Consider the following 23,132-nt stretch of genomic DNA (forward strand, 5'->3'; position numbering starts at 1 on the left):
TCAGAGTTCTGCTAGTTGAATCCTCTCATTAGATATATGAGGAAACTCAAGTTAAGGGCAGTTAATTGACCTACTCAAGGTCATACAGGAAATGAACATTAGAGACAGGATTTGAACTCAGGTCCTGTAATGTCAGAGTCAGTGTCCATTTCCTGTACCACACTGCTCCATAAAGAGAGGGATTTAGATTGGATGATTTCTAAAGGCTACTTCTAGCTCTAAAACTCTGTTTCAACTTCTAAAAGTAGGCACTTTTTTTTTCAGTAAGGCAATCAGGGCTAAATGACTTTCCCAAGGTTACACAGCTAGAAAAGTGTCAAGTGTCTGAGGCAAGGATTTGAACTTAGGTCCTCCTGACTCCAGGGCCAATGTTCTATCCACTGCACCACCTAGCTGCCCCTAAAAGTAGGCATTTTATAAACAAAATTAAATAAAACTTCTACACTGAATCCCAGGACCAGAGAAGAGAACTTCATGTAATACTTGACTCTATGTTGCTTCCTTTGAACACTAATGGTTTTATTTTTAAACCTTTTCACCAGATCAGAATTAGGTAACACCTAAGGTCACTGTACATAACAAAGTCTGGAATGCAGGTGCCACTCCTAGTAGTAAATTTTTTTTAAACTTAAAACAATTTCAGAAAATGACTCCATAGTACATGTATTTAATTGCTAAAGGGCAAAGAAGGAAAAAAATCACAAATATTTGTTTACTCCTGAGAAGAGGCAAAGTCCTATTAAAGGGAAAGATACATGAAAATGAAAGATGGTGTCACCTACTGAAAAGAGCTCTGGACACTGAAATGAGAAACTTGGGTTTGAATCCTCACTCTAATCATTACTAGGCCTAGAGTTATGGTCAAGTAACCACCTCTCTGAGCCTGCCTTCTCATCTGTAAAAAGTAGACAGTAATACTACTACCACTGACTGACTCAGAGTTCATTGTGGGGGAATAAAGGCCTTTTTTATTAATTACTATGAGGCCTAAAAAAACAGAAAGCCTCTGGCTTTCCCTCTGTAATATGCTAAAATAGATTCAAAGGCTTGTTTGTGTATTCAGATATTTCCATTTTATCTATAGCTGTTTTCCAATACATGAACTGGGTCCTAGTCCTGGCTGACAGAATTACAAAGTCAGCGCATGCAATGTGCTACAAAAACAAACCAATCTTGGACACCAATACGTGTTCCAAAGGTCTTGGTGCAGTTCAAGCATTAGCAACTTAAAACTACACTAAGGCTTCCTTGAATTTGTCCGAAAGGATGCTTCCTTTATGAGGCAGCTAAGTGATGCAGTGGATAGAGTGCTGGGCCTGAAGGAAGGCTTATCTTCCTGAGTTCAAATCTGACCTCAGACACATACTAGTTGTGTGGCCCTGAGCAAGTCTCTTAACCCTGTTTGTCTCAATTTCCTCTTTTGCAAAATGAGCTGGAGAAAGAAATGACAAACCACTCCAGTAATTTTGCCAAGAAGCCCCAAATGGGGTCATGAAAGTTGAACATGACTAAACAACAACAAAATGTTTCCTTTAGAAGTATAGCTATTGACTAGACAGCTGGCTGGGTTTCAAACCAGGAAGACCAGGGTTTAAGCCTCACCTTTGATACACACTGGCTGCGCAACCCTGGACAAATCACTTTCAGTGCTCCGGGAAAATCTCTAAGACTATAAAAAAGGTGCTGACCTGCATAAGTAGAGGGAATTTCCTTGCTTGGGAGTGCCCTGCCACAATGACCTGTACCCATCCCTATGTTTACTAATTTCAGGATTGCCAAATGAAATAGTTCCCACTGACAAAGTATCTATACTTACTTCAAAGCACTAGAGAGATCATGTTCTTCATCTATGTCACTGTCATCCTAGAGTGAAAATTCTGGAGAACATTCCCAATGATGAACATATTTAAACCTCTTAAAGATAACAGTACTTGGTTTAAATGTTCCAACTCACATCGCTTGTTGAACACAGGCCTTCACTATTCTTTGGACCCAAGAGTTTCTTCATATGTTCTTTGATGTTTTCTTTTCTCTGTTGTCTGAAATATTTTTCCTGATCACACAGAGCCATGCTAAATCGAAGGTCAGGAGAAGAGCTAGTGTGTAAAACAGATAAGATCATGAATACCACAGCCTTTGGATAAACACAAAGTAATTTGTCTTTGTTGCCTGCCACCTCCATTTTATATAACTTCTCGATATCCATAGATGCCCAGTGACCACATGTTCTCTGCCCCCTCCCAAATCTTACTCTTTGGAAAGGATCAAAAACAGTGACTAAATAACAGCTTAAAGTGTTAAAGTACATCCTGCTCTGAGACATTTACATTTTAATGGACTTCAAAGAAGTTGAACTGCAACGGTAGAATTTTACAAATCAGCCAGGGGCAAGGTAAGGCAGGCATGTCTTGAGGTACACCAAGACTCAAGTCTGCTTGATGGAAGACCATATGAGCACAGCAGAAATTTAAGTCAAGAAAATTAGACTTAGGTTCCCATTCTACCTCAAACTTGCCATATGACCTTATTTAAGTTACAATTCTCTAAATCTCAATTTCTTGATCTATAGCATAGAGATAATACCTGTCATGTGAATGTCATAGGGTTTTTGTAAATATCAAATAAGAATATGAAATAATATATGAAATAAATATGAAAATGCTGTGGAAATGGTAAACCACTATATTAATAAAGTTACTACTTTTATATCTGAACTACAGCTATTTTACGTTGGTAATAGACAATGGAGTGACCTGGAATTTCATTAGTACAAGGTATTATCACATGAGGAAATGCCTTTACCAAGGCAAGGCAGTGCCAATCTTCTCTGCAACCCTCTACTATTGGAGAGTTGCTTAATTTAAGTTGTTAGGTTAAGTGACTTGCCCAGGTACACACAGCCAGTATGTGTCAGAGGCAGGACTTAAGCCCAGGTCTTCCTGGTTCTGTGTCTAGCACTCTATCCACTATACTACATTGCCTTTCATACAGTGCTTAATAATTAATTTCTTTTTTTATTTTAATGAAATGAGTTTATTGATTAGCAAATCATTTTATTTTCAAATGTTTAAAAATTATGAGAATAAAGAGCTCTTAGTTGTCATAATCTGTTCAGTGAACATGTCTAGCTAGCTGAGAGATTCTTAGGCTCTTGAATTTTCAGATGCGTTGCTCAGAAGAGGGGGACATGTACTACAACGGTGACAATCTGGATTTGGAGCCTGAGCTCTTGCTATGCCATTAACTGGGTGACATCAAGAAAATCTCTTCAACTCCAAGATATAATTTCCTTATCTTTAAAATGTGGCTATCAGACAAACCAATCTCTAAGAACCTTCCTGGCACTAACATTCTTCAGTATATATAGCAACAATATATCTGGAATATTACCACACCGGAAAGGTGGCACATTGTGGTGGAATGTGAGGCTTCAAAAGCCAGGAGCCTGGTTTCGAAGCTAGGTCTAACATTTCCGGGATGTGTAACCCTGGGCAAGTCATATAACAGGCACTATATAAATGGTTATTCCCTTATTTCTTTCCGAATACCAGCCATGTCCCACAGACATTTACAGTATCCAAATATATAGAATTACATTGGTTCAAAAAGGCCTGTCTTTGGCTCTGGAGGCCATTTGTTGTTCTTCTAGAGAGAGAAGGCAGAGACGTTCTACACTGCTATCCTGTGATTGGCCTTGAGAGTGTGAGATCAACAGGACAGACTCTGTCTTTTGGTTGGCCTTGCATAAGAACTGAGAGAAAGCGAAGCAGAACACAGGGATCAGATGTGACTGTCCATCTCACATCACAATGGGGACTTATTCAGGTATTTGTTGTTGCTTGGTCGTTTCAGTCGTGTCTGATCCTTCATAGCCCCATTTGGAGTTTTCTTGGCAAAGATAATGGAGTGGTTTTCATTCTCCAAAACATGGCATTGCACACACCCAAAACGGGAAAGACAGTGACCCTCCTTCTCTGGCACCACTGTAGAATGCAAAGAGTACAGACTCCAGAACCAGGTAAAACCTGGGTCAAGTTCTGTGTCTGATGCTTGCCACCTGTGGAGCCTTGAGCAATTCACTTAACAGCTGAGGACCCCATTTCTCTATTTAGGGAGTTGGATTACATGGCCTTTAAGGATCCTTCCAACTCTACGTGACTCTGATTTATTATAAAGAGATTCTAACTTGTCCTACTCCACCCCACCCTGCAATGCTCTGATTGCCTTCCATTTACTCTGCATGTATCTTACATGGACTTAATCATTTACATGTCCTCCACCAGAATATCAATTCCCTGACAGGTCATGGCTGTTTTTGCCTTTTTTTGTTTCTCGAAGAGAAGAGGAGACTAGCATTTATGTGGTGCCCGCTATGTACCAAGAGCTGAGATGAGTGCTTTTTATCTCATTTGATCCTTACAACATCCCTGCAAGGTAAATGCTTTTATTATCTCCATTTTACAGTTGAGGGAACTATGGCAAACAAAGATTAAGTAACTTGTCCAGGGTCACACAGCTAAGGAAATGCATGAGAATAGATTTGAACTCAAGTTTTCTTCTCTCCAGGTCCAAAGCTCTATCCACTTCACTACCAGTTGTCTAGAACAGTGCTTAGCACACAGTATGTGCTTAATACTGACTAACTGACTATTCATGCAGTATGGAGATTTATAATAACAAGTTTTAAATTAAATCCTCATGCTGATCAAATGACAAGGCTTAGTAAAGAAAAAGGAATGTCTTGAACAGTACGCTATGAGAATGAATGTATGACCATTGATGTACCTTAGAACAATTGAAAAGAAAAAAAGAAAAGGTTAAACTATTTAGTAAGATATTTAAATAAAGAGGACTATTTATCTATTCTCTATTTATGAAAGACTGAGCAAATAATGATTTCTCATAATTCTGAGAAGAGGAAGGAAATTCAGTGGCCAATTCATACCCAAAAAGAATCCATATAGCACACCCTCAGTGTGAGGGTAGAGCTAGGCTAGAATGAGCACTAGACCTAGATCATAGTATTAGTGAAGTCAAGGCCTACTCTACCAGAATTTACTCCATGAACTTGTAATTCTGGTCCTCTGACTTTTTGATCTCCAAGCCACTTTGGTGTAGCACAAGGCCTCATGGGCCAACTAATCTCTGTGTTCACACCTGTATTTTTTCATATGGCTTCAACTTTGCAATAGAAAATACACATCCATTTATGTGTAACTTGGTTTCTGGACAGTCTCCAAGGACCACATTTTGAGAAGTCCTGCCTTAAACAATTCACTTAGCCACTGAGCAGTTAGTAAGTCAACCATAAACATACAATTCAAATTCATTTTTTTTTAATCACAGAACTATTCATGGTCAAAAAGAGCTATGCTGTATGGGGGGGGAACACAAATAAATTAGGTGCCCATTTTCAAATATTAAGAGCTAAGTTAATCCATTCCTAAGCAATAAAAATGTATATAAGATACTGATTTAAATTTTAAGCAAATCAATTATTTGAAATATTTTCCTTTAAATTGAAGGAAACACTTACCAGACATCAAGAGCTACTTCCAAGATCATTTCAGTGACCTAAAAAAGACAGGTTAGCTTTGTAAGAACACGTAAAAGACAAATTTATGTCAGATTATTTTAAATTAACTAATAAGAAGTGACACATCCACATGGATCCCCTTAATCGCAAATACCCTGTGTATTGTTACTATTTTTGTGGTTGCTATTGTTTTGTGGATGAAGTTTACTTTGAGTACAAGTTAATTAATAGCCACTTAGTATGACATCTGGGCACATAAAATGAAAACAACAAGGTCCTTGTCAGAGTTATTTGCTTCCCTACTGATAAACAAAGTAAAGATTAAAGCTAGTGGGACCCCCCCAAAATAAGAAAGACATATCTTCCAGGGTATACAGTCCTTGTATACTGAAGGAAAACCAACTCTGTGATTCTGATTTTTTTTCAGAACCATCCCCCCATTAGTCTCCTCAGTAGGACCATTTTTGGACTGTTCTATTTGTATGTGATTTATATATGCTAACACAAGAGACGATCTGAATGGATCCAATATTGTTTGGCCTTCAGCCTTCCCAAAACCATTCTGTCCTTATACCATTTAAGAGGATTTCCAGGATAAAAAGTTGAAGTAAATGCCTGGGAAGTACAGATTGTGTTATTCTTTGTCTTTATATCTTGAAAGTCTAGCATAGAGCCTGGAATGTAGTAGGTATTTAATAAATGCTTTTGGATCACTCCCTTGATTGACAAGAACTATTACAATCCTCTTGCTATCACAGATAACCACAAATTTAGGAGGAGCCTGTAACCCCATAGCTTAGGTAAAATGTTTCTGGAACATTTTAAATGCTTAAGAAATGTTTGTTAACTGTCTACCCAAGTGACCATGTTCTGACACAAAGTAAAGCTCTATGTTCCTGAGGTTTCTTCTCCTTCTTCCTGGAACATACCATTCAGATGCAACAGGAAAAAAAGTGCACTTTCTGTAAGGCAGAAACAAATTCCTATACAAAATGTTCCCCACACATGCATACAAAACTCCATACTACCTCTCTTGCATTATCATGGCAATTAGAATGTTGGGTAACTGTATTTCTCCAAACCCTAGATAGATTCTTTATTCAGGAGCCATTGAAACCTAAAATCTAGAAGTTCCACCTTTCCCTGAAATTGCACAAATGTAACAAGAAGAATTGTATGCACTGTTCTCTCAGGAAGAAAGAACATTTTGACCCCTGTGTTTCAAGAAAAGAAAACAGTTCCAGGTTCTTTCAGTAAATAACTTTCAGAAGAAAAGAGTGAAAAAATGGAGAATGATAAAAGTAATTCTATGGGGCAATAAGAAATGCATGCGGGATTCGATTAAACAAGCATTTAGCAAGGATCTCCTATGTGCATGATACTGTGCTTGGTTTGAGGGATACAAAAAATAAAAATTACATTTTATAACTTGAACATAATTGTACAAAGAAATACAAAATAGTTTCCAAAGGGGGAGAGTATTAACAAACTAGAGATAGCAAGAAACCCCTCATGTAGCAATTGTGTCTACACTGAAGCAAGAAGAGATCTCAGGCACAGCTGGGGAAGAAGGGCATCCCAGGCATGGGAAAAAGCCTTGCAAAGGCATGGAGATCAGAGACAGAAAGGCATGTAAAGAGAAAAGCAAGTGGGCAGTTGAGCGGGGGCATCATAGTGTATAGAAGGAATAATGTAAAATGAGAGTTAGAAATGACTTCAAGAAGGTGTCCATCAATGAGCAAGCCAATCATTCTGTCCCAAAGAGGAGGATCTGATGTGTTTTTAAACTCTACAGAAGATGTCACCTTTTGCCTTGTCAACAAAAAATCCACCATTTCCAACCAAAACTTTGGATAGAGCCTGGATCTATGATTTCCTCAGTTAGAAAATTATCTTCTGACAGTTCAGGTCAGCATCTTCTCTGAAACTTTTATATTCTTAGTTGCCTGGTACTCTGAGAAATTGAGGAACTTATCCACACAGTATGTGTCAGAAGACTTGAACCTAGGTCTTAGAGACTCTGAGAATAGCTTGTTACCTTCAACATCATGCTGCCTCTCACAACCAAAATTCAATTCAATTAAGTAAATACTTATTTTATACCTAAGTCCAAATATCTCTGCTTAGCCCTAAATTACTCATTCTATGAGAGAAGTGAAACCAAGAGAAAAGAAATGGGCATATGACAGCTAGTATACCATAAGCACTTTACAAATATCTTGTTTAATTTAATTTTCACAATAACCTTGTGGGATAGGTTCTATTATTACCTCTATTTTACAGTTCAGGAAACTTAGGCAAGCAGTGGTTAAATGTCTCGCCCAAGATCACATAGCTAGTCAGTGTCTGAGGCCAAATTTGAACTCAGGTCTCCCCAAATCCATCACTCTATCCACCATGCCACCTAGCTGCCTCTATGATTTTCTCTTCTGAGTGGAAATAAAGAAAGGCTGACATAATCCTTCACATAAGTATGCTTATCTAACCTTGATAATAATAATATTTTAATTTTACAGCTTGTTTTTACAAATTATTTTCCTTATAAATATACTATCTTCATTTTATAAATGAGGAAGTGAATCTCAAAGAAGTAAAGTGACTTATTCAACAGCACAAGGCTAATGAGTGTTGGAGCTAGAGTCTTTTAATTCCAAGTCTAGGGTACTTTCTACTATAACATACTAAAAATAGAGACATAGAGACATAGATGTAGTTATATACATAGAAAGGCATAAATATGAATATTACAGATATATGGATATTTGTAAACTGTCATCATTCCTTTTTTGACAGTGAGGTAGTACAGCGGATGGTATGCATGCCTCGAAGTCAAGAAGATCTGTGTTCAAATCTGCCCTCAGACACTTTCTAGTTGTAGGACCCTGGGCAAAGCACTTAACCTCTGCCTGCCTCAGTTCCCTCAACTGTGAAATGGAGATAATAATACTACCTTTCTCACAGAGCAGTTGTGAAGATCAAATGTAATATTTGTAAAAAAAAAAATTTAGCACAGTGCTTGGCACAAAGTAGGCACTGAATAAATGTTTATTCTCTTTTCCCCTTGTCCTTTTGCTTTTTCATCTCTAGGAAAAATTATCTACATAGTTAACTGACATAAAAGAGCATGGTTCAAGAAAAGGAAAACAAGAAATAATATTATGTTACAACTGTGACATGGTCCCCTCCCCCTGGTGCCTTTGATTGTATTGCTCAAGGGCTGCCTTACTACTAGATGACAGCTTGTTACTATATTAGCTGTGCATCAAGGGAGTGCAATATCTTAAATGTCCACCAGGTGGTAGTGAATGTGAGTCATTGGTCATCAGCCCAAAGCCTTTGTCAAGTTTCTCTCCTATCCTTGAATGGAATAGTTTTCCTAAGAGGTTACAATATTCCACTAGCCATTTGATCATTAATAACGATTAGCCTGCAAACGTCAAAACTACTGTCTCCACAGCCAAGTCCATGTTTTGGCAGTGGTACTAATCCCACTCACTCCCTCAGTGAGCTCCAAAATCAACAAAGGGAAGAAGCAGAATATTGTTCAAATGTATATATATATATATGTGTGTGTGTGTATACATATACATATATACATACACACACATATATATATATACATACGCACACATACATATACATATGTACACACACACACACACACTATATATATATATATATATATATATATATACACACACATATATATATATGTATATATATATATGCCTGCTCTGTGGTTTTCTCTCTCAACTCATGCCTTATTCCTCTCCTAGTTTTAATCATGAATTTTTGGCCTTCTTACTTTACTAGGTTCCAGTGACCTTCTGACCTCAGGAGAACACCTTCTTCTGATTGGTCAGTTCCTCCCAGAACCTCCATATTAAGATGGTTCCCAAACTAGTCATCTTTACCTCTCCTTCAGCTCTACTCTCAACATTCCGAACATCTTTCCCTAACATGACCCTATACAAGTATTCCCCCTCCCACTTTTCAGCTTTCCTATAAATGCTGTATTTCTCTTCCTTCCCCTTTTCCCCAAGAACATAAGCTCCTTCAGGGCAAGGATTGCCTTATTTTTTACTTTTATTTGTATTCCCAGTTTAGGACAGTACCTAGCACATAGTAAATACTTAATACATTCTTGTTGACTTGACTATATTGGAAGTACATTCCACCCTTGTGGCTCTTCCTCTGATTAACTGTCTCTTCTCAGAACCTCCCTTTTAAGGAAAGCATCCAAGCCATGTATGTCTTCATTCCTTTCTGTGCTCCACTCCTAAATCTCTATACATCTTTCTCCACCATACTTGTGCTTAGGTACCCTCTTCCACCACTTCTCCCATAAAGATGCGGCATCCTTTTATGCATAGACATCTCCCTTCAGAATATAAGCTTCTTGAGGGCAGGGGTGTCTTTCTTTAAGTACACACACACACACACACACACACACACACACACACACACACACACACCCCTGCAATTGCCCAACCAGATTTTCAAGAATGTCTAGAGTACATTTTAACCACATGCACCCATGGCTCACGAGAAAGGCATAAGGATACATCTGACCCTGTCTTGGGGACATGAACTGAAAACAAGTTGTGGGGAAAGAGGAAGATGGCTAGATAAGCAATTTTCTCTCAGGTCACCACCTTAGTAAGATGTAAAATATTTGGCAGTGTGAGAAATTTTGGATCATTTCTCCTCATAGATCTTTTTTCCTATCTCTACTCAAGAATGAAGGGCTTGCCTACAATGCTGGACTCTGATTCTATCACTATCACAGAGCCATGGATTCAGGGAAGTGCTGATTATGGTCTCTGCTTCTCTAAATAAGCCTTGTCACTGGATGTGCCTGTCTCTGAAACATCAGCTGCCAAAGCCACAGTCTGAGCTACTCTCATCTCTCTGAGACAAGCTCGGTCATCTGAATTTCAAAATCAGTTGAATTAAGAAGTGAACATGGATTCCAGAGCATAAAAATTGTGTATCTTCTCTCCTATCAGAACTTTTTCCCTGTTGCAAACAAGGAATCACCAAGAATGTACCTAGTAGGCATTTAATAAATGTTACTTGACTGACTGATCCTGGGCAAGTCATTTAACCTTTGTCTACCTCAGTTTTCTTATTTGTAAAATGCAGTTAACAGTGGCATCTCCTTCCTCAGGTTATTGTTGTGAGGATAAAAATGACATCATATTTGTAGGGCACTTGCAAACTTTAAAGCACTATATAAATGCTGGCTATTATTACCAAGAATTCCAGTGAGGGAGGAGGATCAACTACTGTCTCAGGATCATTAGAAACCATTTTGCCCCTTTCTCTCAATCATTACCCAAAGGCACAGAGGAAACTGATAATTCAAAGAGATAAGAAGGTAACCCAGGGCACAGGGTATAACCCTCCCCTCAGCTGAAGATTCTGTGTCTCTACAAAATTATGTGAGGGATACTAGAATTTTGCATGTTTTCATTATAAGCTTCATGATAAAATCAGCACTCAAATTTTTGGATGATTATTCTGGAATCACAGGTAAGCATTAACAAGCACATTTGTATCACATTCACATGAACAGTGCATGCAAGAAACAGTAAAATGTTCTATTTCGATGACTGGTTTATCTGTGTTACACTTAGGCCATATCATATGTGTCCATATGGATGGTAAACAATCAATATGTACACAAGCATAAAAAACAAAAACAGCTTAACTAATAGTCACACAAAGCAATAGGAATCATATCACTAGTGCATAAGCTAATATAGATAGCAAGCATTAGAAAAAAGAGAAAAGATGCAACAATATGCTAATCTCTACAATTAGATCCAAAGCATACATTACATACATATGCATTAAGGTTATCATCTGTCCAGTCTATATCCAAATAGAATCAATTCATTCTCTGAAGGCAGATAGTATGCTTCATCATTAGTCCTTTGAGATTGTCTTAGATCATTGTATTGCTGAGAATAGCTAAGTCATTCACAGTTCTTCATTGTACAATATTGCTGTTACTGGGGACAACATTCTCCTGGTTCTTCTCACTTCATAGTCTAACTACATCTATTATTTTACTGCAACATCAAAATTAGTTGGGTCACTGGTCATATAGATCTTCGGTTATTTGCTGACTTTTCTGCATCAATCCCCAAATTGGTTGATTTTCTAGAATCACTGGTCATGAGCACTCATACCTATGGACCTCTGTTTCCAAATGTGAGCTTATAGATGGCTCTAACTAGCTATCAGCCGTCTCAGATATTATGGATTTTCTTTTTATCCTGAAGGTCTCCACACTGGTTAGGAAAGAAATTGCCTCTTGCTTCCTCTCCATCCAAGACAATCAGTGGGTTACAATACATAGTATCTTCTGAAACATCATCTTCTGAACTATTCTTTTAGCTCAGTCTATGATTGGTGGACTTTCCTTTCTCAGAATCCAGTTAGTTGACTATGGATCAATGTTGTTCAGTGGTTTCAGTTGTGCCCGAGTCTCCATGACCCCATTTTGAGGTTTTTTTGGCAAACATACTGCAGTCGTTTGCCATTTCCTTCTCCAGCTCATTTTACAGATGAGGAACTAAGGCAAACAGGGTTAAGTGACTTGCCGAGAGTCACCCAGCTAGTAAACATCTAAGGTGGGATTTGAATTCAAGAAGATGAGTCTTCCTGATTCCAAGCCCACTGCCCTTAACTGCCCCATAACAGTGTCTGGCACATTTTTGTTGTTCAGTGATTTCAGTCATGTCTGACTCTTCATGAGTCCATTTGGGTTTTCTTGGCAAAGATACTGGAATAGTTGGCCATTTCTTTCTCTGGCTCATTTTACAGATGAGGAAACTGAAACAAACAGAGTTAAGTGACTTGCCCAGGGCCACACAGCTAGCATCTGATTTGAACTTCCTGACTGTCCTCTATCTACTGCGCCACTGGCCAGATCAATATCTTCCTCCTATTTACCAGGGAGCCAACTTAACTCCCTTATTGGCAAGAAGTAGTTGAGACTAATTGTCTTTCAGCCTACACACACACACACACACACACACACACACACAAAATTTTGTAAAAAGGCAATTGCCTAGACATTCAGCTATTCAAGAAGAGGTGACTTTCCATCAAACCGCTGTCTTGCGGGTTCCCTGAACACCAATGTTTCTTAGCAACTGTCACCTTGCTGAAATTTTGGATAATATACATAAGCATCATACAATCATTTGTTCCTGTTATGAAGTCAAGGCTAGTTGGTAAGTTTGTTTCAGTCAATTCCTAGAAAAGAGATAATTTGTGCATGAGTCTTTACTCCTTGCTAAAATAAAATGTGAACCACAAACTTGACAGAAGCTCAGCAAAGCTGTAATTTGTCAATTGACATCTTCAGACCAGCATTCTCCAGCTGACTCAACCCTTTAATCAGCTGTTCTTTACATTCGTTCAGTTTCTTCCCAAAAACAAGAAAGATATCTAGATACACCAACACTTCTGTGAAGTTAATTTTGCCAACTACCTTTTCCATCACTCACTGAAAAATAGCATGAAGGATGTCTTAGTGAAAACACACAAAATGGTCAAAGTTCATCTGGGTAAATTAAAGCTGTCTTCTTTCTTTTTCTTTATCTTCTTTTTTCTCCTCCTCCTCTTCCTCCTCCTCTTCCTTCTTCTCCTTTTCCTTCTTCTTACTCTTCTTTGTTTTACTTTCCCATAGGGATCTGATAGTATACACTTGAAGAAGGCAACCAGGAAGATGAAGGACTAGGAGATCATGCCATGTGAAGATTGGTTAAAGGACATTTAGCATGTATGAGAGATATCTGTCTTCAAGTATTTGAAGGATCATCATGTAACAGAGAATCAGATTTGGACTTGGTCTAAGGAGAATCTTCCTAGCAATTTGAACTATAGAAAAGTAGAATTAGCTGTCTCAGGAAGCACTGGGCTCCCTTCTAGTAGCAGTCATCCATAGAATGCTAAAGGACCACTTCCAACCTTGTAGAAAGGACCACTGTGCAGGTTACAGACAGCTAGGTGGTGCAGTGGGCAGAGCGCAGGGCCTCTTCTTGAGTTCAAATCTGGCTTCAGACACTGTGTGTGTGTGTGTGTGTGTGTGTGTGTGTGTGTGTGTGTGTGTGAGACCCCTGGCAAGTCATTTAATCCTGTTTGCCTCAGTTCCTCACCTGTAAAATGAACTGGAGAAACAAATGGCATACCAGTTATCTTTGTCAAGAAAACCTCAAATGAGGAAATAAACAGTCAGACATGACTGAAACTGAACAACAAGTTCCATCCAAGTCCCAGATTCTATCATTAATATTTTTTCCTAATTTCAAACCATTTTTTCACTCATGTCTTCTCGGGTTCCATCCAAGTCCCAGATTCTATCATTAATATTTTTTCCTAATTTCAAACCATTTTTTCACTCATGTCTTCTCGGGTTCCATCCAAGTCCCAGATTCTATCATTAATATTTTTTCCTAATTTCAAACCATTTTTTCCACTCATGTCTTCAGCAGAAAAGGTAAGAAGCTGGTCATTATCTTCCACAATAAAACTATTAATAAATTCTTCTATTTCCTTAAATGTAACTACCTCCAACAAGTTCTGGCTTTCTTTTTAGACAAAAATTTTGTACCTTAATTATTTTCTTTCCTCTTCTGAAGAAATATTTGAACCTCCTTCAGGTATTCACCATCTGAAAATTGTTCAGCTCTGAAATAGGTGACGGAACTCCAAAATTATTAAAGTTTTATGACTGCATTAATATACCTGACATAAAAGACTCTTTTAGGGGTCCACTTTTACAATGTCCAAACAATAACACTAGTCTCTTTTATGATTTCACTTCTAAACTATGCACCATGACAATATCTCTGTCTTGTTCCCATCCTGGCCTCGGATCCCCTGTAATACCCTGAAAATCAGTCATAATTCATTTGTTTTCCTTATCCTTTTTCTATACTGTCTACTACTTATTCTCATTAACTTACTGAAAAGGTAAACAGGAAGTTTTTATCTTTACTCATGAAATATTTTATTTATTTAATCATCCTTAGACTGAGCATGAGTAGAATTTGCATTTAACCTTCACCTTCAAAATTTCCATATTTCAGAAAGTCTCTGCCCTACCTCTTCCAAGGAAATCACTAAATGAGTCAGTCTTTTTTTTTCTGAATCACAGTTAAACAACTATGAAAGAAAATAAAGAGAAGGAGGCAGACTTCCCAGAACTCAACAGACATGTGTATTTTTAAACAGTAATACTAGAGGGCATTCTAACACACTTGATAATGTTAAATTAGTGACTGACTGACTCCCCTAAACATCAGGGACATATGACTTATTCACCAAACCAGACTCATTTCATCAAGAAAAGTTAGGGTCACACAGTTCTTCCCTCTGACCAACTTCAAAGGCAGGGTATTTTTTGGTTCTTTTGAAGTCAATAAAATGTGATGGCTTCTGTCTTTCTACTATGCTGCTTTGTTTGAAAAAGGAAAAAAAAATAACACAAACTTCTCAAAAGTACCCTATTCTGAAGTAACAAGTTCTCTAAAGTGGTCTACTGTGACAAACATAATTAACCTCTTCTAGAACTTGAATACAAGACATTTCTGAATTTAATTGCTTGCTATATGATATACACTGGGCATGGCTTGACTCAGTTGATGAGTCTATGGCATAAAATGGCTTTTGAGGTTGTGAGTTGCCCCTTAATGAAGGCTGTCAAGCAAAAACTAGATAACCATTTATCAGGTGAATTACTATAGTGAGAAATTGCTCTTGGTATTAGTTGGATTTTACGGCCCTTGTGATCTCTTCCAATTTGGAGACTGCCTAGTTATATGATTAGATTGTGTAAAACCTTCCCTAAACTTCCCAGTCAGGAATGATATCTCCCAATTTTGAACTCTCATAGTTCACTGTGGTTTTCACCGTAAGAAATACAAAGATAAAATAGGACAAAGTCCCTACTTGTATGTACTTAACAGTTAAGCAATTCGCTGACTTTCTGCCTCTTTCATACCATCATTCTCAATGTACCCGCTTCGTATTTTTATTTTAACGTCACATCCTTCATCACCAACATACCTTGATCTTCCACTATTCCCCTTCTCTTGTCACTAGCCCTCCTGGCCACTTCACTTGCCTCAATCCACATGAAACAGCATTCAGTGAACCAATCGCCACCAGTCTAGAATTCTTTATCCCCTTGACCTTTTACTGTACTTGTCTTATTAGCTGTATATCCTGAATAACCACCATACCTACTTTCTCCTTCAAACACTCCTCATTCCTGTCTATTCTGTATATTGTCAGATTAATCTTTCTAAGATATAAATGTGGTCATGTCACCCAAACACTTAAAAACCTTCAATAGCTTTCCATTGCCTACTTTCACCTGGAAGTAAAGGCCCAACACAATCTGGTACTATTTATTTCGTCTCACACTATACATATTTCACTCCATCTCGTCTCCCTCCATGCACATAACCTGTACACCAGTTAATCAAGAATATCATCCACCTCCTAAACAAATCACTCGTGCTATCCTGTTTCTGTGAATTTCACTAGACCTAGAATATTCCCAATTATCCTCTAATAAAAATCCTTCCCATATTAAAGAACCTGACTCAAATGCCATTTTATATATCCCCCTCTGATCCTTACAGCTAAAAGGGACTTCTCCTTCTTCTGAAGTCTCAGAGTTCATCCTCTGAACATCTCTAATGACCTTAGAATTAAGTCTTTGCAGTTTGTCTCCTCTACATGATTAAGCTTTTCAAGGTTATCATAGCAAGCACAGTGCTATGCAAATAGCATATGTTTAATAAACACACATCCTACTGCATTCCTTTAAAGAATGTAATATTGCTATGGTGCTTTCTCCTCATTAACTAATTAAACAATCTTTAAAAGCTCCTCAGGATGAAAAGTTCTTGCTCTTCAAATCAACATGGTGATTAGCATCTCCAAATTGAGTGCAGCTAGCCCCCCAAGGAGGAACATGAATCTGTTACTTAAACCTTTTCCAGACTGATAGGATCTGTCTTAGCCTAAATGTTCTAGCATAGCTGTTGACAACCTAAATTCATCTCTATTACAAAATGAAATATCAGTGGAACACTCAACTGTTGATGATAACAGACTGTCATTTGGTTTTTTTTCTTTGTTTTCTAGGAGGAATTTAGTTAAGAGAAAGAAAAGTTTTCAAGAATAAAATTATAAAGACACAAGCAGAAATAATTCTGATGAAAAGATAAAGGGGGTACTTTTTCAACAAACCAGTATGTCTGTATAAGGGACTCAGTAAGGGCAAATAACTGAGAATGAATACAAAAGAGTAGGCCACTTCTATAAGAATAGTATCGATAGTGCTAAATACTAAAATGAACTAAGGCTAACAGTGAATGCTTATGACCACAAAAGGAGTTCTTTTGTCATATTGGGTTCAAGAGAAGGATCATAGAAAGATTACCACTGCTCAGAACAGATGAGAAGATTATACTGGCAAATGGTGAGAATAATAAATTACACAATTATTAATTTGTTTATGTTGTTTTTTAAATAAAAGGAAAAGGATCATTGGAATGAGAAGGGGAAAAATAATCAATAGAGAGTAGAAATCCAAGATAAGTAATCACATGATAACATAGCATCCAGCTTCTTTAAATGAGTTAGTCTTAAGAGCTGGCAAAACTCTATCCTAAGGTACTGAAGGGGGGAAAGCTGCTAGGTGTGATTGATGTCATGGTTGGGGATATCTGAAAGATCTTCCTTACTAGGAGAAGTTCCACAGTACTCAAAAAAGACAAATACCATGATTTTCAAAAAGACAAAGAGACAAAGGGATAGAGAGGGGAAGAGAGAGGGAGAGAGAGACACAGACAGAGAGATAAATGCAGATATAATTGGTAGACTAAGTCAATTTGACTTTAATTTCTAGTAAAATTCTAGAACACATTATTGTATCGATTAATTTTGAGTTCTTAGAAAGGATAGAAAAGGCTAGTATTACTTCCTCAAGAACAAGTTACACCAGAATGTTAGGGTGAGTAAAAGGATTAAGCTTGCAAGAAGAATGAAAAAAAAAAACAAACAGAAGATGATGTGAAGAAAAGGAGAGGCTTGTCTAGGAGCCTGCTCACACATACATGAGTGTTTTTGTTTGTCTATTTTAGTCCAGATCTGTGATTTCATTGATATTAGGAACTTGTGATGAGGAAAATTCTTAATTCCTATAACCAAACAGATCACAACTCACTCTGTAACTTAAGGTCTTACAATGCTGCATGGTACACTGACAGGTTAAGAGATTTGCCTAGGCTCATATAGCCAATGTGCATGACAGGCAGGATTTGAAGCCAGATCTCTCAGACTATGAGCCAGCTTCCTATCCACTGTCACAATATCTCCCTTTCTCATGTGACATAGAAAGAAAGAAAAAAAAAACACTTCCACCCTCTTCTGTTATACTAATGATAGCAAAGTTATTTAGCTATCTTTAAAGTACTACATAACTATAACACATCCACCTTTTGTTGTTGTTGTTGTTGTTATGCCTCTCCCTTGGCTTCAATATTCCAATGCTATGTATATAATTTGTGCCAATCTTTTACATTTATTTTTGGTTATGCATCCCTCATTTTGTATCACATTGGTATGATCATTTTGAATCAACTGATTCATTAGTTCAGAAAAAAACACCACCACCATAGTGTGGCAAATGAGAATTTCAGTTTAGTTTAGATAGCAACAGAGAGTTGTGTGATAGATAGGAGTGGGCTCATAGGAAAAAAAAATACTAGCAAAGCAAGTGAACTGGTCACGTAGAAAGAATGATGGGTAATGTATTCAAGGACAGCTGGAATGCTTTTCTGCGATCTAGAAAATAATAAATGAAGCAGAAGGCGCAGAATGTGGCATACACCCTCTGTAAATGGTTTATGAAGGGAAAAATGGACAAAAATTGTACCCAATGAGGAGCAAACTGTAATCTAATATGTAATTGAATCAATAGGCTGCAATCTGTATTGGTGGAAGGAGTACCAACCCAATGAGTTCATTAATCCATCCACTGAAGCCCATCTATATCAACTAAGCATCAAATGACTTTTTTTGTGTTTTTCATTTTTGTAACGTTTTATGAACAGTTTGATGGCATTGGCTAGATAATTGACTAGACTATTGGAGGGGACCTTAGAGATTACCTAATCCAACCCATTCACTTTACTGATAAGAACCGTGAGGGTCAAAAAGAAGTATTTTTCCCCAGGTCAAATAGCTAGCAATTGGAAGAGCCAGAACTACAACCCAGATCTCTTCACTCCATCTCTCATCTCTTGGGCTCTTCCTCCTGAACCACACTGCCTTAATGATTCCACCTAGCATTGTCTTGCCATTTATTCCCACTCTCCTTAAAATCTACCTACATTACTTCATTGGAACTTCACTACAATAACCAGGGAAGATAGATGTTAGTATTCTTATTTTAACATATAGAGAACCTAAGGTATAGAGAAATTTGCTGATTTGCCCATGGTCACACATTGCATGTGTTAAGAAAAGACCAAGGGCTCTTTCTCCTTGATGCTCTCATATTATTCACTATTTCCCCCACTACCCCAATTCAGCAATACAAAAGTTGTTATTAAAGTCCATAAAGACGTCCCAAAAGCAAAGTTATGAATTAAGGCCCTCTGGGAAAACTACTTTTTTCAAACAGATAAAAGAAAATAATTATGTAACCTGCTTTAAATTCAGGAATGCTGAAAATATTTCTTTTCAGCTGCAGGCGTTACACTCCCAAGAACAGGAAATAGTAGGAGGAAAGGAAATACATTTTTTTAAAATTTATCTTCCTTTACAATTGGTATCTATGTGTCATAGAGTTCAGAACATATTTTAATATCAAATTTCAGGAGAAACCAATCCATGTTATCAAGACCATAACCTTTTATTATATCTGCATCTGTAAATACCCAGGGGGAAAAAAGAACTGAATTTACACAAAAGATTTCCCTTTCACTAAAAATGGTTTGATCATTCATCAACATTTTATTGTATTTTCCAATGCCAGTACTGTATTTTTTTTAATTCACCATCTACTATTATCATTATCATTATTATTAAGGTTTGACACCAAGAGAATCTTTGCAACAAATATAGTTTGACCAAAAAAAACCCACCTTATTTTTAAAAAAGTAAATGAAAAGAAAGAAAGAATGTTCCATTTATTTTATGCCTGCCATCATATCTTTTTACAAAGTCCTGTTATTCCTGAGAAACTGTCTGTTCATTATTCAAGAAGGGCTTTGGAAAAGTGATGGGAGAAGAGGTCTGAGGATCTGGTCCGTAGACTATGTAAGGACAGTATAAAAGTATACTTCATTGCCTGTTTTAAATAGGTTACAGTTGGTTGAGATTAAGAGGTCCCTTCTATGTCTGCAGACAACTGGAAAATGCAAAAGTATATTAAGAAAGTGTATTATAAAACTATATTAATTGTCTGCTGTAGCACCTTTTCCTGAAGCAAGTAGCAACAAACTTTGTATATGATCCAGGTCTTAAGAGATTGTCTACATATATGTTACTGTTGATCGGAGTGTGAGGACAGAACTATTAAAAACTAAATTCATAATGTGATCTTCGTTTCCATCTTTGTCTAAATAAAGAGATCCTCAGCTCTGCTTGAAGGGAGTGAGATTTGTGGAGAAATCTGAATATGTCTTCAGCATTGACTCAAGAAGAATGTTTCTGGGACAGTTGATGGAACATTTGGTTGGCTTCTGTATGATATTATTTTCACTCCCAGTTCAGTAAATATTTATTAGTATTCATTATATATAAACAATGTTATGAACAAAAAGGTATCTCAGGAAAAGGGGTCATCTTGAACAAAGATTCAAAGAATGTGCTGGCTTTGAAAATTCTGTTTTAGATAAGTAGATAGATAGATAGATAGGTTTAGATAGAGATAGAGCTTTTTTAAAGAATGTATTATATGACAGAGAATGTGCTAAGCACTGGGGATAAAAATATAAGAAAGCTTATATTCTATTGGAGGATTACAGCATACAGAAGAGTATTAGAAATGTGGAGGAATAAGGAAATATCTTTGCAGGGCAATGCAACAGGTGAGGGGAAAAGAGGTGTAATCTGGAAGGAGATGAGACAGTAATGAGATGAAGGATGAGTGGGACCCTTCCCAAAATGATGTTCCCAAAGAGGAAATTACCATTGAGGAGTGGAGGACTCCAGGGTGGACATTTCCCAGACTGATGATATGGCAGGTAAGGAGAAAGAGGTAGAGTACAAAGAAATTTGAGGCAAGAGTGAAACAAAGTAATTAAATTGAATTTCTTATTTAAAAAAGTCATGATTACATGTGACATTGGACAGTGTGATCCGGTTTGGTTTTGTGTGTTTGTTTTTGTTTTCTTGTTCTTGTTCTACTTTTTGGTGAGGCAATCAGGGTTAAGTGACTTGCCCAGGGTCACACAGCTAGTAACTGTCAAGTGTCTGAGGCCACATTTGAACTAAGGTCCCCTTGACTCCAAGGCCATAGCTTTATCCACCGTGCCACCTAGCTGCCCAGATCCAGTTTTTCTTGGGCCTATTTATACCTGTAATAAGGCAACTATTGACATTTTGGACCTATAGATCCAATAACCACCTTAAGATCTTACCTGACTTCAACTGCAACAAGGGCCTTTTAAACATATACTATGTGTACAGTGCTATGCTGTGTAGCAAGGATAATACAGAGATTAAATAAAGCAAAGTCTTCATGCTCATGGAGCTCACAATCTAGTGGGGAAATATGGCACATGCAGAAATCACCTACTTCTTTCAACAATAACCAAATAGAAATGTATAAGGATTATTTAAGACAAAATAGGATAATTGTCATGGAAATTCAAATATAACTATTTAAATATTTAACTTTTTAATAATCAATCAAGAAGTATGCATTTTGTACCTGCTGTGGTTTGTCAGCTACTAAGGTAAGTTCTAGAGATACAAAAATAAAAGCAAAGCAGTCCACGTCCTCAAGAGAAACAATGCATACACATACAAATGTAACAAAAGTTACGATACCACTTCCACATATAGATACAGTTATTGTACCTTTCAGAAAGAAGAGAATACTGGGGAACTGATAGTTAATTGTGATGGACTCCGTGGGAAGAGGTACTATGAGAGAACTAATTTACATGGGGTCTCATTTCATTTTTGTCCATTTGTACCCTTAACACTTAGCATAGTGTTTGACATATGGTAGATGCTTAATAAATGTTTGTTGAATCCAATGTTTGTAATGAGTTCTAAATATTAGAAGGGCAAAAAATATTTCATTTGGGTACTCCAACACTTCAAAACATAAAGAATTTCATAGATGTGGATCCTCCTTCTACTGCAGAGACAACCCTTCCACACCTCAGGAGACCATTTTCTAAGTTTCTATGGCCAGAAAAATTCATCACCTGAAGGCCAACTTGCTGATGAAAAAGATTCTTCTCAAAGAATAGGCTGATCCTCTCATGACATCTGGCCTATTGCTGAACCAAGAGTCACAGCTTTTCAAACTTAGCAGTACCTACCAGAGCCTATGCTCATTTAATTAGCATAGCTTATGAACCTAGGAGAACCTCTACTCACAGTAAGGTTTCAGTGAAGGACTTGAGTGGGGAGTTTGGATACTTACTTCATTGAAAATAAATGGAATTTCTTTCTTCTCCCCCACTTTCATAGAAGAAATAGGAAATGTTGCTGTGCCTAGTGTCTCATCCATGACATAATTGGCATCCATTAATGTGATCTAAAGTAGGGACAAGATATAGCACATGTTACTTATATATAATTTGCTATGACTCTCTGAGCAATGTACTAATACACCTCAGCCTTGTTCTTATAAATAAAAAATGAATGGCTTTGAGCTATACTAAAAATATAACAAGCAGAAATTATCTGAAGTCATTAGCTACTAAAACTCTGTAGTCATAAAAGTAATTATTTTTATCTTCATAGACTTCTGATTGAAAAATTCACCTTTACTAAAAGTATTTAACTATTGGAAATGCATAGCGATTTTTTTTCCTGTTTATTTCAATGGCCTCTTTTTGACCCAGGATGTTTCCCTCTGAGTACACATAAAATGGAGTAGAGTCTCCCATTTCCAAATTCATGTATTCTCCCTTAGACACAGGTTAGGTTCTGCCTAACCTGTTATACTGTTTAGCTCTAGTTATATTGTCTATGACTTTTGACTATCCAAAATGCCTCTCAAATTATGCATCTCATTTTCTGTTTACCTCCAAAATGTTTTCCTGATTAGGATCCAAGATAAATTCAAAAGTTTCATTCCACACAGGGTTCACATCATTGTTGAAGTGTCTTGTCCGCTTTCTGCTATCAGGGGTTGAGGAGATGAAAAGTTCCACATAGGGATCTGGAGTGTCGACTATACCAAGTAAAGAGGGGGAAAAAACTATAAGAAATATGGATGGCATCAATTTATTTGTACTTGAAATATTGAATTATTTTTTATTAAGTTGAAGATAAGATAGTGGAACAATTTTATAAATAGCCAGTCACCCAG

General features: G+C 37.2%; 1 protein-coding gene across 1 annotated transcript in view; it reads right to left on the reverse strand.

Annotated features, from left to right (window-relative positions):
* Positions 1-23,132, reverse strand: part of PLA2G4A (phospholipase A2 group IVA) — a 182,586-nt gene that overhangs the window by 91,405 nt on the left and 68,049 nt on the right. The window contains exons 4-7 of the mRNA XM_020984421.2: positions 22,846-22,994; positions 22,239-22,352; positions 5,537-5,574; positions 1,955-2,096 (exon numbers count right to left, since the gene is read on the reverse strand). Of these exons, the coding sequence (XP_020840080.1) occupies positions 1,955-2,096; positions 5,537-5,574; positions 22,239-22,352; positions 22,846-22,994 (443 nt within the window). The remainder of the gene's footprint in view (positions 1-1,954; positions 2,097-5,536; positions 5,575-22,238; positions 22,353-22,845; positions 22,995-23,132) is intronic.

The sequence above is a fragment of the Phascolarctos cinereus genome, unplaced genomic scaffold, assembly GCF_003287225.1.
Source record: "Phascolarctos cinereus isolate Bilbo 61053 unplaced genomic scaffold, phaCin_HiC Scaffold_5;HRSCAF=322, whole genome shotgun sequence".
NCBI lineage: Eukaryota > Metazoa > Chordata > Mammalia > Diprotodontia > Phascolarctidae > Phascolarctos > Phascolarctos cinereus.